This window comes from Manacus candei, unplaced genomic scaffold (genome assembly GCF_025592945.1).
Source record: "Manacus candei isolate 608988 ecotype Guabito, Panama unplaced genomic scaffold, ASM2559294v1 h1tg000050l, whole genome shotgun sequence".
NCBI classification, from domain to species: Eukaryota; Metazoa; Chordata; class Aves; order Passeriformes; family Pipridae; genus Manacus; species Manacus candei.
Window position 1 is genome coordinate 37105427 of NW_026138098.1, and position 13210 is coordinate 37118636.

At 53.3% G+C, this 13210-nt stretch overlaps 1 protein-coding gene across 1 annotated transcript; it reads right to left on the reverse strand.

The window, feature by feature from the left end:
• Window positions 1–1498: 1498 nt before the first annotated feature.
• On the reverse strand, window positions 1499–7014 carry LOC127476633 (lysosomal acid lipase/cholesteryl ester hydrolase-like). Its single transcript, XM_051799769.1, has 9 exons — window positions 6934–7014; window positions 6246–6411; window positions 5709–5907; window positions 5348–5457; window positions 4795–4931; window positions 4285–4428; window positions 3251–3322; window positions 2491–2556; window positions 1499–2039 (listed from the first exon to the last, which is right to left on the reverse strand). The coding sequence occupies exons 1-9, from the start codon at window positions 7012–7014 to the stop codon at window positions 1806–1808; spliced, it is 1209 nt and encodes a 402-aa protein (XP_051655729.1). The 3' UTR covers window positions 1499–1805.
• Between the last annotated feature and the right edge of the window lie 6196 nt (window positions 7015–13210).

The following is a 13210-nucleotide window of genomic DNA, read 5'->3' on the forward strand; positions in this document are numbered from 1 at the left end:
CAAAGCTTCTCCTCTCCAGGCTGAACAATCCCAGCTCTCCCAGCCTTTCCTCCCAGCAGAGCAAAGGCATGCATTGATAGGCAAGGCCATGATTAACACCCATCACACTGGTGAGCACAGAGGAAGGCACTGCTGGCACCAGGAGGTGCCACAGAGGACGTGACTCACCAGCAGAAGACCTGCTCCTGCTCACAGAGGGACAGCAGTGAGGACACAGCTGACTTCAGGGGCTCTTTCTCTTCCTGTTGTCCCAGCAGCACGAGGGGTTGCAGTCCTGTGATGCTCAAACAAGACCATGAGAGACATCCAGAGCAATGTGGCCTGATGTCTTTGAATCACAAAGTCAGCAAGATGCAGGAGTGACACCTCACACCAGAGGATGTAACTGTTGGCTCTTAAAGCACCTGAGAGGCCAAGAAACAGTTGGGGTTTGGGCCTCAAGCAGAGCCCAGGAGCATATGGGGGACTCAGTGGCTGGCAACCCTCACTCTCCTGGCAGCACTCAGGGGATCTTGGCCAGCCCAGCTGGACACCCCTCTGAGAATCATGGAATCCTGGAACAGCTTGGGTTGGAAGGGACCTTCAAGATCAGCTCATTTCAGCTCCTGCCATGGGCAGGGACACCTCCCACCAGCCCAGGTTGCTCCAAGCCCCGTCCAACCTGGCCTGGGACACTTCCAGGCATCCAGGGGCAGCCACAGCTTCTCTGGGCAACCTGTGCCAGGGCCTCCCCACCCTCACAGGGGAGAATTTCTCCAGAGGTTTAAGACAGTACAACCACACAGAGCCCAGTAGACCCTATCAATTTATTATTATTATTATTATTATTGTTATAACATCTTTGTGGAAAGAGGACCTTATCCTTTGCCCTGCTTGCTCCCAGGCATATTTTGTGAATAAAGTTACACAAACAGGTAAATTCACAGATCCTCCCCTGATCAATGTATTATTAAGAACTTAATCCACAGGCTGAAAACAGATTTAGACTCATTACTGGCTTCCACCACACTCTTCTTCTCTCTGCCACATAAGGAAAACAACAGTATTCCCTGAGAGGCAGCAAAAGGTGGCCTTTCCAGCTGGGTTTGTGCCTTAGAAGTGCTTAAAATGGTGTTTCCTGGTAGAACTGGTTGAAAACTCCTTCGCAAGGCTGGTGTTATCCAAATCAACAGGAACCTGAGAAAGACCTTCCCTGTGTCAGCAAAATGGACAGTTCTCATGGGAAAAACCCCTGAGAGCTCTTGACTGTCACCAGGCAGAGAGCTTCCATCTCCTTCTGACCGTGAAGTGAAGCAGAGAATGTCGGGATGTTGGGGTCCTCGGCGTGGAAGAGCCACCAGAAGGTGAACAAAGCAACTCCTGGAGGATCCATCGCTCGACCCACCCCGTGGGTCCATCCCAGCAGACCCACTCCTGGGAAACAGCAGCATCCAGGAGGCACCGAGCTCCTGTCCAGGGGTTGGCAGCTGGGAACACGAGCGTGAGGAGGCCACCAGGAGCCCAATTTCACTGCAGTTTGTGGCTGCTGGAAACCCCCATGAGTGAGGCACCCAGGAGACTCAGGGTTGAAGGGCCGTGCCCAACTTCTGAAGGACCTCAGCCTATTGAACCTAAATCCAGCGTGCTCTCCTGACCATGGCATTGGCTTGTTTTCCCCTCTTGCCACAGTAATGTCAATCCAAATCAAGTGTAGCAGTTTATTGAGCCTTTTCCCTCTTTTGTTTCTTCACTTTTTTTTGTTCCCCCTCCAAACCAAAGAAGCCCCAGAAGTCATTGAGAAGCCCCCAGTCATCACTGCTCCAGCTCTAGGAGCTCTTCTCCATGAGATCCAGCATTTCTTTGTAGACTTGTTCATACACTTGCTTGCCCCAAAGGAAGTCGAAGTGGACGAAGTCAGGGATGTACTTTTTGTAGGCCAGGTTGGTTATCCGGGGCAGGGTGATGTTCACATCCTCAGGGGCTGAAATCCAGTCCCTGCCCCCGTACCACGCGGCCAGCGGGGCCTTCATCTTCTCCAGCTCATAGAAGGGAGGGGAGGTCTGCAAGACAAATGGAAGTATAGCCTATTCCTGATTGCTGCTTGGCATTGCTCCCTTAGCCCAATTAGAGCAGAGGAACTATCTCCAGGGAGCCTCACAGTGCCTTGGGCTCTGTGCTTTTCACCACAGGGTCACAAAGTCATCACTGAGTGACATCACACACACCCTCTTTTGGAAGAAAGGCACAAACTTGCTTCCCCATATAAAGTAAATGCCACAAATACCATAAAATTCAAGGAATCACAGAATGGTTTGGGTTGGAAAGGACCTGAAAGATCATCTACTTCCAAACCTCTGCCATGGGCAGGGACACTTTCCACTAGCCCAGGTTGCTCAATGCTCAAAAGTCAGTCTCAACCACTGCAATCTTTTCTTTCCACTATTTCCCTTTCCCCCTTTTTTTTTTTTTTATCTCTTTTAAAACTGTCAAATGGGAATGGCCTTCTCTTACCTGGTTGTAATGGAGCATGTTGTCACTGCCATAATCATAATACTTGAATTCCCCTGTTCGATAGAGCTGGAAAAGGAGGAGAGCCAAGTTTATAATCCCTGTGTTGGAGGGGACCCCAAGAAGGATAACAGGGGTGACTGGGGAGCTGCCTTGCTCCCTCCTGCCAGCCAGGCTCAAGGAAGCCTTTGTTATGTCTGATATTGTATTCTGGGAGCAGAGCTCAGTCCCCAGGAAGATCTCAGCACAGCCTGAGCTGTGCTGGCTCTGCTCACCCCTCCTGTCTGCAGAGCACTGATGTCAGGAGGCTGAGGCCCCAAAACCCCCCAGGGAACCTGCTGTACAAGCAAAAGCCTCAAAGGAGACGTGAATCAAACCTGTGGGCAAGTTTCCTTCGTCTGCCATGGTCAGTGCCCACAGCAGAAAGATGTGAGCCTGTGCATGTTTCCAATAATTAGTTGGATCATTTGCTGTCCTACTGACCCTCGGCATCTCCTGTCCTGGTTTATCGCCACTCTTTGCTCCATCTCCACCTCCTACCAGCTCCAAAGACTCTGGGACACCTTTTGCAGGGGGTCATGGCCTAAGGAACTTCACCTGCACCAGTGTTTCAGTTCAGCTTCCCTGTCTCTCTAAAATCCAGCTCTGCAGGGAGAGCAGTGGGGGATGGAAGCCCCGCACTGAGCAGGGGCCCTCAGCAGCTGAGAGAAGAGAACATGGGCTCTTGTTGCATGGAATCTGCTCCTGCAGCAGGAAATCTCACCTGGCGCCAGTGGAGCATGTTTTTTAGGGATGTTGAGTCAGGGTAGCGAGACATGTACACGTCCATGCGGCTCTGCAAGAAACCAGGGGAGATATTTATTCTCTGCATGGAGGGAAATCCCCCAGAAATAAAACGGATCCTGCTCAGCAGCCACACAAGTCTCACTCACACAGAGCTGCAGAGCTCCCTTCAGTAAGCTGAGCATTCCCCATGGGATGCTGGGCCATGTTAGGAGTCTGTCTGCTTTTCACACCAAAGCAAGACTCCACATCTTGTGCTCAGGATCATTTGTAAAGACAGAGTGCAGCTCACTGCAGTAGCTGTGTGTTCTTCCTAATGTTTCCTTCTTGGAATATCAAGAAATTTCACCAACACTTTCCTTGAGAAACAGTGGCCCAGTTCTGACTCCATCCAGGAGCAAGCTATTATTGCTTTTGGTGCTTCTGGTACTCTGGGTGGACCTGTCTCCAGTTTCACTCATGAGCAGGTTTTGGCAGGGTCTGGACCTTGAAATCTTGGCTGGCCCCAAGGAAATAGCCCTTCCCCTTGTGGTCCCTCTGGGACTGCCCAGCTTGCCTGGATGTGTCCTCAAGTAACCTACTGTAGTGCTGGCCCTGGTGGGAGCAGGTTGGGATGGAGCCCCCCAGCCTGGTGCCTCTAGCCTGGATTTTTCTAGGAGTCCACATTCGGTGCAGTGGAGCCCAGAGAAAGGCTCTGATCTGGGGACAAGTTTGTTCTAAGGGATGGTGGACTGAAAAGCCTGATGGCCTTCAGTCCTAGAGGTGGATTGAAGGGAAGTTCATTCCATAATGTCACTAAAACCCCTGTGAAATCACAAATCACTCAGTGCAAGAGAAAGCCTGGGGTTCCCTGGAGCATGGAATGAATGTCCAGGGGGGCAAAATGCCAACACAGTGGCCAGATGTTCCTACCCATCAAAGGTGTGAAATGCCATGTGAAGGCAGCAAATTGACAGCTCCTGGTCAGACAATGAGCAACTGGATCCCTTCAAAGGTAAGCTGGAGGGTACTTACCACATTATAGCTGCTGGTAAAGCCACCAGGCAGGTAAAGGACCAAGGGGCAAATACTCCTAAAGATGGGGTAGGTGCACACAGCAGAGATCACTTGCTTCAAGATGTGGCCCTTATCAAAGACCACTGTCTGTCCTAAAACAAGCTGTGGAAGCCAAAAGGGTTGGTCAGAGTGGTTGCTGTTGCTTTCTGCCTCCAGGTGCTGCCCACCTCCCTGCCCAGCCCTGGAAGCTGCTGACTTCTTGCCACAGCTTTGCTGTGCTTTGTCATTTTGGCTTTTCAGAAACATCCATGGCCCTGGGAGAGCCTTGATCTTCCCAGGAGAGGTTTCTCCTGGGAGAAGGGACCCAAACCCAATATCTAGAAATAGTTCTCTGATTAGGGCTGGGCAGGGGGATGTTTGACACTGTTCAATGCCCCGCAGGGTGAAGGGAACCCAGAGGGCAGGGGGAGGGAGGGGATGGACAAGCCCTGCATGTCTTAGCACATCTCACATGTGGTGAGGACATACCTTAACCAGTGCCTCGGGAAGGTCAAACACCTTCACCAAGGGTGACTTCATGTTGGAGTTCACAGTGATGGGAGCCAAGGCAAAAAACATCTTGATTTTGCGATCCAGTTCAGGAATGGATGAAAAGGTAATGAAACCTGTGTGGGAGAAGGAAGCAGACTCTGCCCTGTTATATTTGAAGGAGTTGTTGACTCCTAGGTGTGTGAGCCCACCAGAAAGACCCTTAGAAGTGGCTCTAGCAGGTTGGTGACTTCACCTGAAGCCTGTGCTGCTGATGTATTTCAAGTCCCAGCTTGAGTGCTCAGCCCAGCTGCACCTCCCAGAGCTCTTCCTGGGGCTCTGGCAGCAGTGGGATGCACCAAAAGCTAGGACTGCCACCGATTTTGGGCTGTCACTGCTCAAAACTGTTCTGTTAAAGCAAACAGGGATTATTACCTGCCCTTTTCCCACTGTTGTTTGGACGTGCCTGGATGTTACCGTCCCTGACCAAGGTTTTAAGAACAGTCCAAAACTGGGTGCAACTGTGACACTGGGCTGACCTCCTCCTAAGTACCTGTGGTGGTGCCTTGAGAGTAAGCCACGTAGTACAGCTGCTCCTGCCCGGTTTTCTGCAGGATGTAGTTGATGGTGGCTGGGAGGTCATACATGGCCATCTCGTGGAAGCTGCAGTGGAGACATGCACAGGACATAAATCACTCCTGCTGCCCTCGGGAGTGCATGGCAAGCAGTGCCCTGGCTGCCTGGGAGCAGGCAAGGGCTTTGGCGGGTCTGGGCAGCCCCGTGGAGTCCCGGTGGTGCCGGTTTGTTTTCCCCTCTGGCAGATGGTGTGACTGCCAGCAGCGCTGTTCCTCCAGCTGCAGAACCCTGCTGAGGGTGCCAGGTACCTGCCCACCCTGCAGGTTGGCAGCAAATACCTGTAAGCTGAGTATTCCTGGTGGTGAAAGTCAAACTCTCTGTGTTTCCGTGACCAGCTGTTCCCCCGGCTGTTCCCGATCCACACGTCGTAGCCGGCGTCGGCCAGGATGAAGCCCAGGCTGCTGTTGGGCAAGTTGGTTACCCAGTTGCTTCCCTCCAACACCAGCCCGTGCTGGAGGAGGACCACAGCCTTTGGAGCTGGAGGAAGAAGAGGAGGAATAATTTGCTCTGACCGCTGGGAACACTGACCGTTCCCATCCAGGTGTTGCTTTGGCAGCAACCCCCTGGGGCAGTGCCACCAGTGCAGGGAGGTGGCCACCTCTGTCCTCAGCCTCTCTGGAGAGGTGTTTTTGAAGAAGGCTCTTTGGTCATGCCAGGGCAGAGGAAATTGTTACAGTGAAGATGGAAAATAAGGCTGGGCTCTACATTTAATGGAGGCTGATAAATCACGCGCCCAGAGAGAGACACAGGTCCACATCTGGACACTGACTGTGCCCTTTGCACAGGGACCAGGCAGACCTTCCTGGGACACTTACGGGGACAGAACATGCTGGAGCCCCGTGCCTCTGCTTGATGGGAGATGCTCCTGCTGCCTGGGTTGCCCCTGCCGTGAGGAATCCTCTGCAGGGCCAGGTAGTAGCCATCATCCGTCAGCACCTCGTGCTCCTCGTAGGGGTACCCGTGGTAGCGGACGATTTCACCCTGCAGGGGGGAAGGACAGCGTGGGACAGGTCTCCAGGGAGGGGCTGGGGGTCTCTCTCCTGAAGGCTGTGAGGGCTTGGCTGGGCAAAGCCACCAGTGGCTGCCCCGAGCTGGTGTTGGTGCTGCTGCTGCCAGCGGGAGGGAGGGGCAGGGACCTCCCAAGGGCCCTTCCACCGGCGCTGCCACGACTGCAGCTGGAACTGTTGGCAGGCGGGAGTTTCCCGCACTCCCTGAGCAGGTCTGGTACAGAACTGTCTCTTGTGGTGTTGCAAGCAGTGCGTGTGAAGAGCGGGGCAGCAGTGACAGCGACGCTCTGAGCCTCAGGCAGCTGCGTGGGCCAAACCTGCTGACTTGGAATGAAGTTCCCCATAAATGTCTGCCATAAATCTGGGAAGATTTATCATGAAGAAGAACGGGGAGATAATAAAATCTGGTATCAAACATTGGTGAAGACACACAGAGACCATGCCCAGGGAGCTTGCCTGACCAAGCAGGAAAGAAGGGGGAGAAGTCGGGACTTACAACATCCATGGAGACCTCGGGGTTTGCATCTGACTTTTCCCCAAGGCACAGTAAATAAGCAATGGTCAGGAACAGCCACATCCTGGTGCTCTGCAAAACATCATCAACAGCAGGAATGTGAGAGACACTGATGGCACTGGCACAACAGCTGGGGAGTGCACTGGGGAAAAGTTGGGCAATGCCTGATGTCCACTTCACTTCCATCAGCAGATCAACGTGACCACTTGACAGATGAAATAATTTTAAACTTGAAGTCCTCTAATTGCTTCTAAAAATGGCTTATTTTGCTAATCTTGACCAATGGCAGAGTCGAAATTCTACCACATCTTAATCCCACACTGTTCATCAGGCTCTTGTTTTTGGAAATATGAGCATGTATGTGTACAGCTATTTGTGCCCAGGCAAACCTGGTTTTCAAGGAGATTATTAGAGATTATTCATTTAGAATGATGCCTTGGGCAGTTGGAAGGAGTAAACCACCCAATTTTAAGTCACAGGACCATGGAGTTTTGTTTTGAAGTTTAAATCAAACAATGTGATTTTGTTGGGCTCTCCTTACGCCTGAATAGCCCCTGGGACACCCCTGACCTGTTTTTGCAAACCTGAACGAAACACCATCTCAGGAGCCCCCTGTTCTTTCTGGGATGGGTTTGGAAGGATCTGTTTTGACATGTTCCTACCACAAAACACCTTACTATAATTTTATTTCATAGAAACACAGAACCACAGAATGATTTGGGTTGAAAGAGACCTTAAAGATCATCTCTTTCCACCCCACTGCCACAGGCAGACCCTGCATGGGTCAATTTGTTGGGAGGCAAAAAATTCAGGGCAGAAATACTGCCTCAGCTCTAGTGTGACACGCTGAAATAGTTAAATTGTGTGGAGCAATGTCAAATTGCCACTGAATGCCCGTGCCTGTGCTGGGCTGCACGGGAAGCAGCAATCACGGCTGGATGTCCATGCCATGTATTTTGCACCCACCCCACTGCTCCCCTGGTGAAAGGAAGGAGAACTGGGAGCAGCTGAGAGCTTCTGTCCCTTCCCGGCTCTAACCCTCATCATTCCCTCTCTTCTGCAGGAGGATCCTGCTTCCCACGCTGCAGGAGAAGGTTTTGCAGCCGGGGAGAAAGTCACCCGCTCCCTCTGCTGTCCCTGGCGCGGATGTGTGGAGGATCCCAACTGCACCACTGCCCTGCTGGAGGGCACCCCGGGACACCCCTTGTCCACCCTCCCGCTCACAGCACGAGGTCGGGGGGCTCTGACTTGGCTCGGCAGAGCCCTGACCCCCACTCTGGGGAAAGGAGGGTTCCCCACCACCCCCCTTCCCTGCACCCCCTGGGTCGCGATTTGGGGCCAAGACCCTTCACTGTCCCTGCCGACATCCCTGGGCTGCAGCAGGACCCTCCTTCCCCGCATCCTTCCCGGGATGCTCCTGAGGAGAACACGGGTCTCCGGGACAGGCGGGCAGAGGGGGGGGCACGGCAGGGAGGCAGCCACGCACTCTCCCAGCCCAGCTCGGCCCCGGGGCTCTGCACTCAGGACTTTCAGACTGAGCCTTTAGAAGAAGCAAGGAGAGACAGAAAGCATTTTTGTGGCGCAACGTCAGGAGGAGAGAATGCAAATTCCAGGGAAGAGCCTTGCCTGGGATGGCCCTTTCCTCCCAACAGCAAACCTGCAGAAATACTCCCTCAGTGAAGCGTCGCTCAGCTCAGCAGGGCTGGAGAGCCCCCGGTGAGCTCCGAGAGGTGCAGCGGGGTGAAACCTCTGCCAGCACCTGCCCCCGAGCGCTCCCACTGCCCCTCCCGCAGCACAAACCACATTCCCTTGCAAAAGGGCTCTGGGGAAGCCCCGCTGTCCCACCCTACTGCCTACAGCTCCCCGCAGCTCTCTCCTGCCGTGCCCAGGGACAGCCCCTCGCTGGCAGCCCGTGCCAAGGCAGGGGCACCCGCCGAGGAGGGATGGATTGATTGATTGATTGATTGATTACCTGTGGCGGTGCAGGGGCTGCAGCAGGAGAGGTCTGGGTGTCTCTCCTCCCGATGTCCACCCCGAGAAGGTCCCTGCTGCCCGTCCACTCTGCTCTCGCCCAGCGCTCACCGGGCTGATATTCCCTCTGCTCCGCGGATTCGGGAGCGTCACAGGTCGCCACTCCCTCTAATCCTTCCTCCCACGAGGATGTAATTTACCTGAGGGCTGGAGTCTGCTCCGGCAGGAGACAGCCCGCCCACCTGGGCTTGCTTGGGAATATTTTCGTGGCGCTGCAGAAGAGCTGGAACAAATTGGTTCTTTCCACTTGATGGAGTCATTTGGTGTCACCCATGACCTCTGTGAACTGCAGGACATGGAGCCTCTGGACTCTCCACCTGCACTGGGAGTGGTGTTGGTGCCTGGGACTGGTGCTGGTGTACAGGGCTGATGTGCACAGGGCTGGTGTTGGTGCACGGAGCTGTGGGGTGCTCAGGGTGCTCTGGGGTGCCTGGGAGCAGCCTAGCTCATCCCAACAAGCTCCTGTGGGTAAGCCATCCAGCTCTTTTTGGTTCTTCTCACTGCCTCCTGGCTTGTAATGAGCCACTGCCTGAAAATGCAGAACTTCCCAGTCCCCACAGTGACTTCAGGGGGTGCTCTTGAAAAAATGAGAAATAAATCCATCCCTGGGGAGGGAAGAAGCTGGGGAGGAAGCCTTCACCTCTTCCCAGACTTCACTGCTTCCCAGCAGGCAGTGCCTTTGGCCAGGAGCTGCCTGATGCCCCAGGAGGTCCCTGCAGGGTGGGTGAGGGGTGGCACAGGCTGTGGGTGTCATTTTTGGCAGCGCTGCCTTTGTGGCCACTCCTCCACTCCTTGCCAAGGTGCCCAGGCTGCAGCACCCCGGGGCTGGCTGTGCCCCCCGTGGGCTCCTGCAGCCCTCCTGCTGTCATACCTGCCAGCTCTGGCCCAACCACACTTGCTGAAATGCAAGTAGTCATTCTTTGGGAAGCCTAAAGAATTCCACCTGTATTTGGAGCTCTACTGACTGGTCTTCACCAAAGACTAGCTGGAGGCAGTGCCAGAAGCCCTCCCAGCTGACTCACCCTCAAATGAGCAGTGGCTCAGAGCAGAGTATGATTTTTTTCCCTGCAGGGAGAGGAGGGAAGGTGGAAAAACAGGACCAGGTATGCCCAGACAAGAACCACTCCCCCTTCCTCCCAGCATACAGCAACAGCAACACAACTTGCCTTCCTTTTGGGACAGGACATTGGAGAGGATCCTGGTGGAGCTGTGGCCACTCCTCGCCCTTGCATCAAGTTTGGGCCCACACTGCTTCCCCTGTTACTTGAAGCACCTTCCCTGTGCAGCCAGGCTGAGAGAGCTGGGAATGTTCTGCCTGCAGAGGAGAAGGTTGTGTGGAGACCTCACAGCACCTTCCAGGGTCTGAAGGAGTTACAAGGAAGCCAGAGAGGGGCTGTTCATCAGGAACTGGTGTGACAGGACAAGGGGGAATGGCTTCAAACTGACAGAGGGCAGGGTTAGATGGGATATTGGGAAGGAATTCTTCCCTGTGAGGGTGGGGAGGCCCTGGTACAGGTTGCCCAGAGAAGCTGTGGCTGCCCCTGGATCCCTGGAAGTGCCCAAGGCCAGGTTGGACAGGGCTTGGAGCAACCTGGGCTGGTGGAAGGTGTCCCTGCCCATGGCAGGGGTGGCACTGGATGGGATTTCTGGTTCCATCCAGGTGTCTGCAGATGCTGGGACGAGGCTGTTGGTGCCTTGTAGCACAACTGCAGTGGTTCTGCTTGAGTTGTCATCTCTGAAGGGGTTTTGCTTTCTAGAACTGACCACAGAGCAGAACAGGACAGGGTGAGGTAACCTCAGGGTGCCAGAAGGAGGCTGTGGGTGAGATAGGATCTCTCTGCATTGACAGTGATTACCTGCCTCACTTGGTAGGGTTGTAATGACATCTTTGTCTGGGGGATGAGTTGCTCCCAGCAGGGCTGTGCCCTGGAGCAGCATTCTTCCAGCACTGCACTGGGCTCATGCCATGGCTATCAGGGCAAAGGCAAGAAGACCTGGCTGTCTTTGCAAATAAACACCTAAATCTTTTCCCCAACAGACTTCTGAGAAGGTTGCAAGAAACTGGAGTCCTAGAATTGTTAAAGTTGGAAGACATCTCCAAGATCATCAGGTCCAACCTTTATTGTGACACCCCTGTGTTTGTCACTAAGCCACATCCCCACCTGCCATTATTGAAATGTAGTTGAAAAATACTTTTAACTTCTGAAAATTCCTAAGAAGTTCAGGCTTTAGTCTCTTCCTGTTCCAGTTAGAAGTTTCTGCCACTTCTGCAATTGTCTGGTGCAGTGTTTGCATTCTCTTCATTCCTTGTCAGTCTCCCATCAAAGCACTTGGGTGAAGTTCTGGAAATTCTAAAGCAGGTTCTGGAAGCACCCTGCTCCCCATGGCACTGGTACTTGCTTCCCATCTGCTCTTAAAGGCTAACCAAGGGATGAAGAGGTGTAATTGGGAAGGAAACAGGGCTGTAAATTGATTTATGCTTGGAGCATAAATGTTGTGGGGTTGCCTTGATCAATAAATGGATGGAGTTGCAGGGCAGGATGTGTTGATGAGGACAGGGATGGAGTCCTTGCATGTCTCAAGTGTGTCAGGAAAGTCAAACATCATCAGACAGGAACATGATCATTGCACAGGTCCAAGGTCAGGCTGGGATATCAGAGTCATGGAATCACAGAAGTTTAGGTTGGAAAGTACCTTAAAGCTCATCCAGTGCCACCCCTGCCATGGGCAGGGACACCAACCAGAGGAGGGCTGCTTCCCTCAGCCACGTCCTCCAAGGTCACTACAAGAATCTGGCAGGAATCAGACAAGAGCTGACCTTCTCTTATTGCTAAAATCTGACTGATACTCTCTTTCCCAGTCCAGGGCACCAAGAGCAGATGACAGAGGGTTAAGCATTGCCCTGCTTGTGCCCGGGTTACCCTCGTGCTTGGCAAGAGGTACCCAGAAGGTCTCAAGCAGCCTGGGCACACGGTCTGGTGGTTTGCACGTGTGTGAAAGCAGCAGCAGCAGAGCAGGAGTTGGAGCAAAGGCATGCATTGATAGGCAAGGCCATGATTAACACCCATCACACTGGTGAGCACAGAGGAAGGCACTGCTGGCACCAGGAGGTGCCACAGAGGACGTGACTCACCAGCAGAAGACCTGCTCCTGCTCACAGAGGGACAGCAGTGAGGACACAGCTGACTTCAGGGGCTCTTTCTCTTCCTGTTGTCCCAGCAGCACGAGGGGTTGCAGTCCTGTGATGCTCAAACAAGAACATGAGAGACATCCACAGCAATGTGGCCTGATGTCTTTGAATCACAAAGCCAGCAAGAAGTGACACCTCACACCAGAGGATGTAACTGTTGGCTCTTAAAGCACCTGAGAGGCCAAGAAACAGTTGGGGTTTGGGCCTCAAGCAGAGCCCAGGAGCATATGGGGGACTCAGTAGCTGGTAACCCTCACTCTCCTGGCAGCACTCAGGGGATCTTGGCCAGCCCAGCAGGACACCCCTCTGAGAATCATGGAATCCTGGAACAGCTTGGGTTGGAAGGGACCTTCAAGATCAGCTCATTCCACTCCCTGCCATGGGCAGGGACACCTTCCACCAGCCCAGGTTGCTCCAAGCCCCGTCCAACCTGGCCTGGGACACTTCCAGGGATCCAGGGGCAGCCACAGCTTCTCTGGGCAACCTGTGCCAGGGCCTCCCCACCCTCACAGGGAACAAGTTCTTCCTAATATCTCATTTAAACCTGCCCTTTGGCAGGGCCAATGGCCTCCTTCAAGGACATTTCCCATTGTACTATCACTACATGCCCTCTGCTGTATGAGGGTGTGATGAGACTGTGTGTGTATGACAGTGTGTGTATGAGAGTGTGTGTATGAGTGTGTGTATGAGAGTGCTGGTAGGTATCTGGTTAAAAAGATAAATAAAATTCCTCCCTGTTTCTTGAGTTTTCTTACATTGGTTCCTACAACAACGCTGTGAAAACATCCCCTGGGTGTGGTTGTAGAGCTCCATTTGAAGATGCCTGTGATAGTCTCTCTAACATTTGGCTGTGCACCCTGTCTTGTGTTATGGGGCTCTGGCACTGCAGAAGAGCACAGGTGTCTATTTACAATTCTGGTAAGTGCACAACCACAGCAGCATTGTGGTGGCACTGCTCTTTCACACACCTGTGTGTCAAAACCCCCATCTCTGGTCTCCCAGCTCCAAACAACTCAAAAGTCTTCGTTCCTCCCTTTG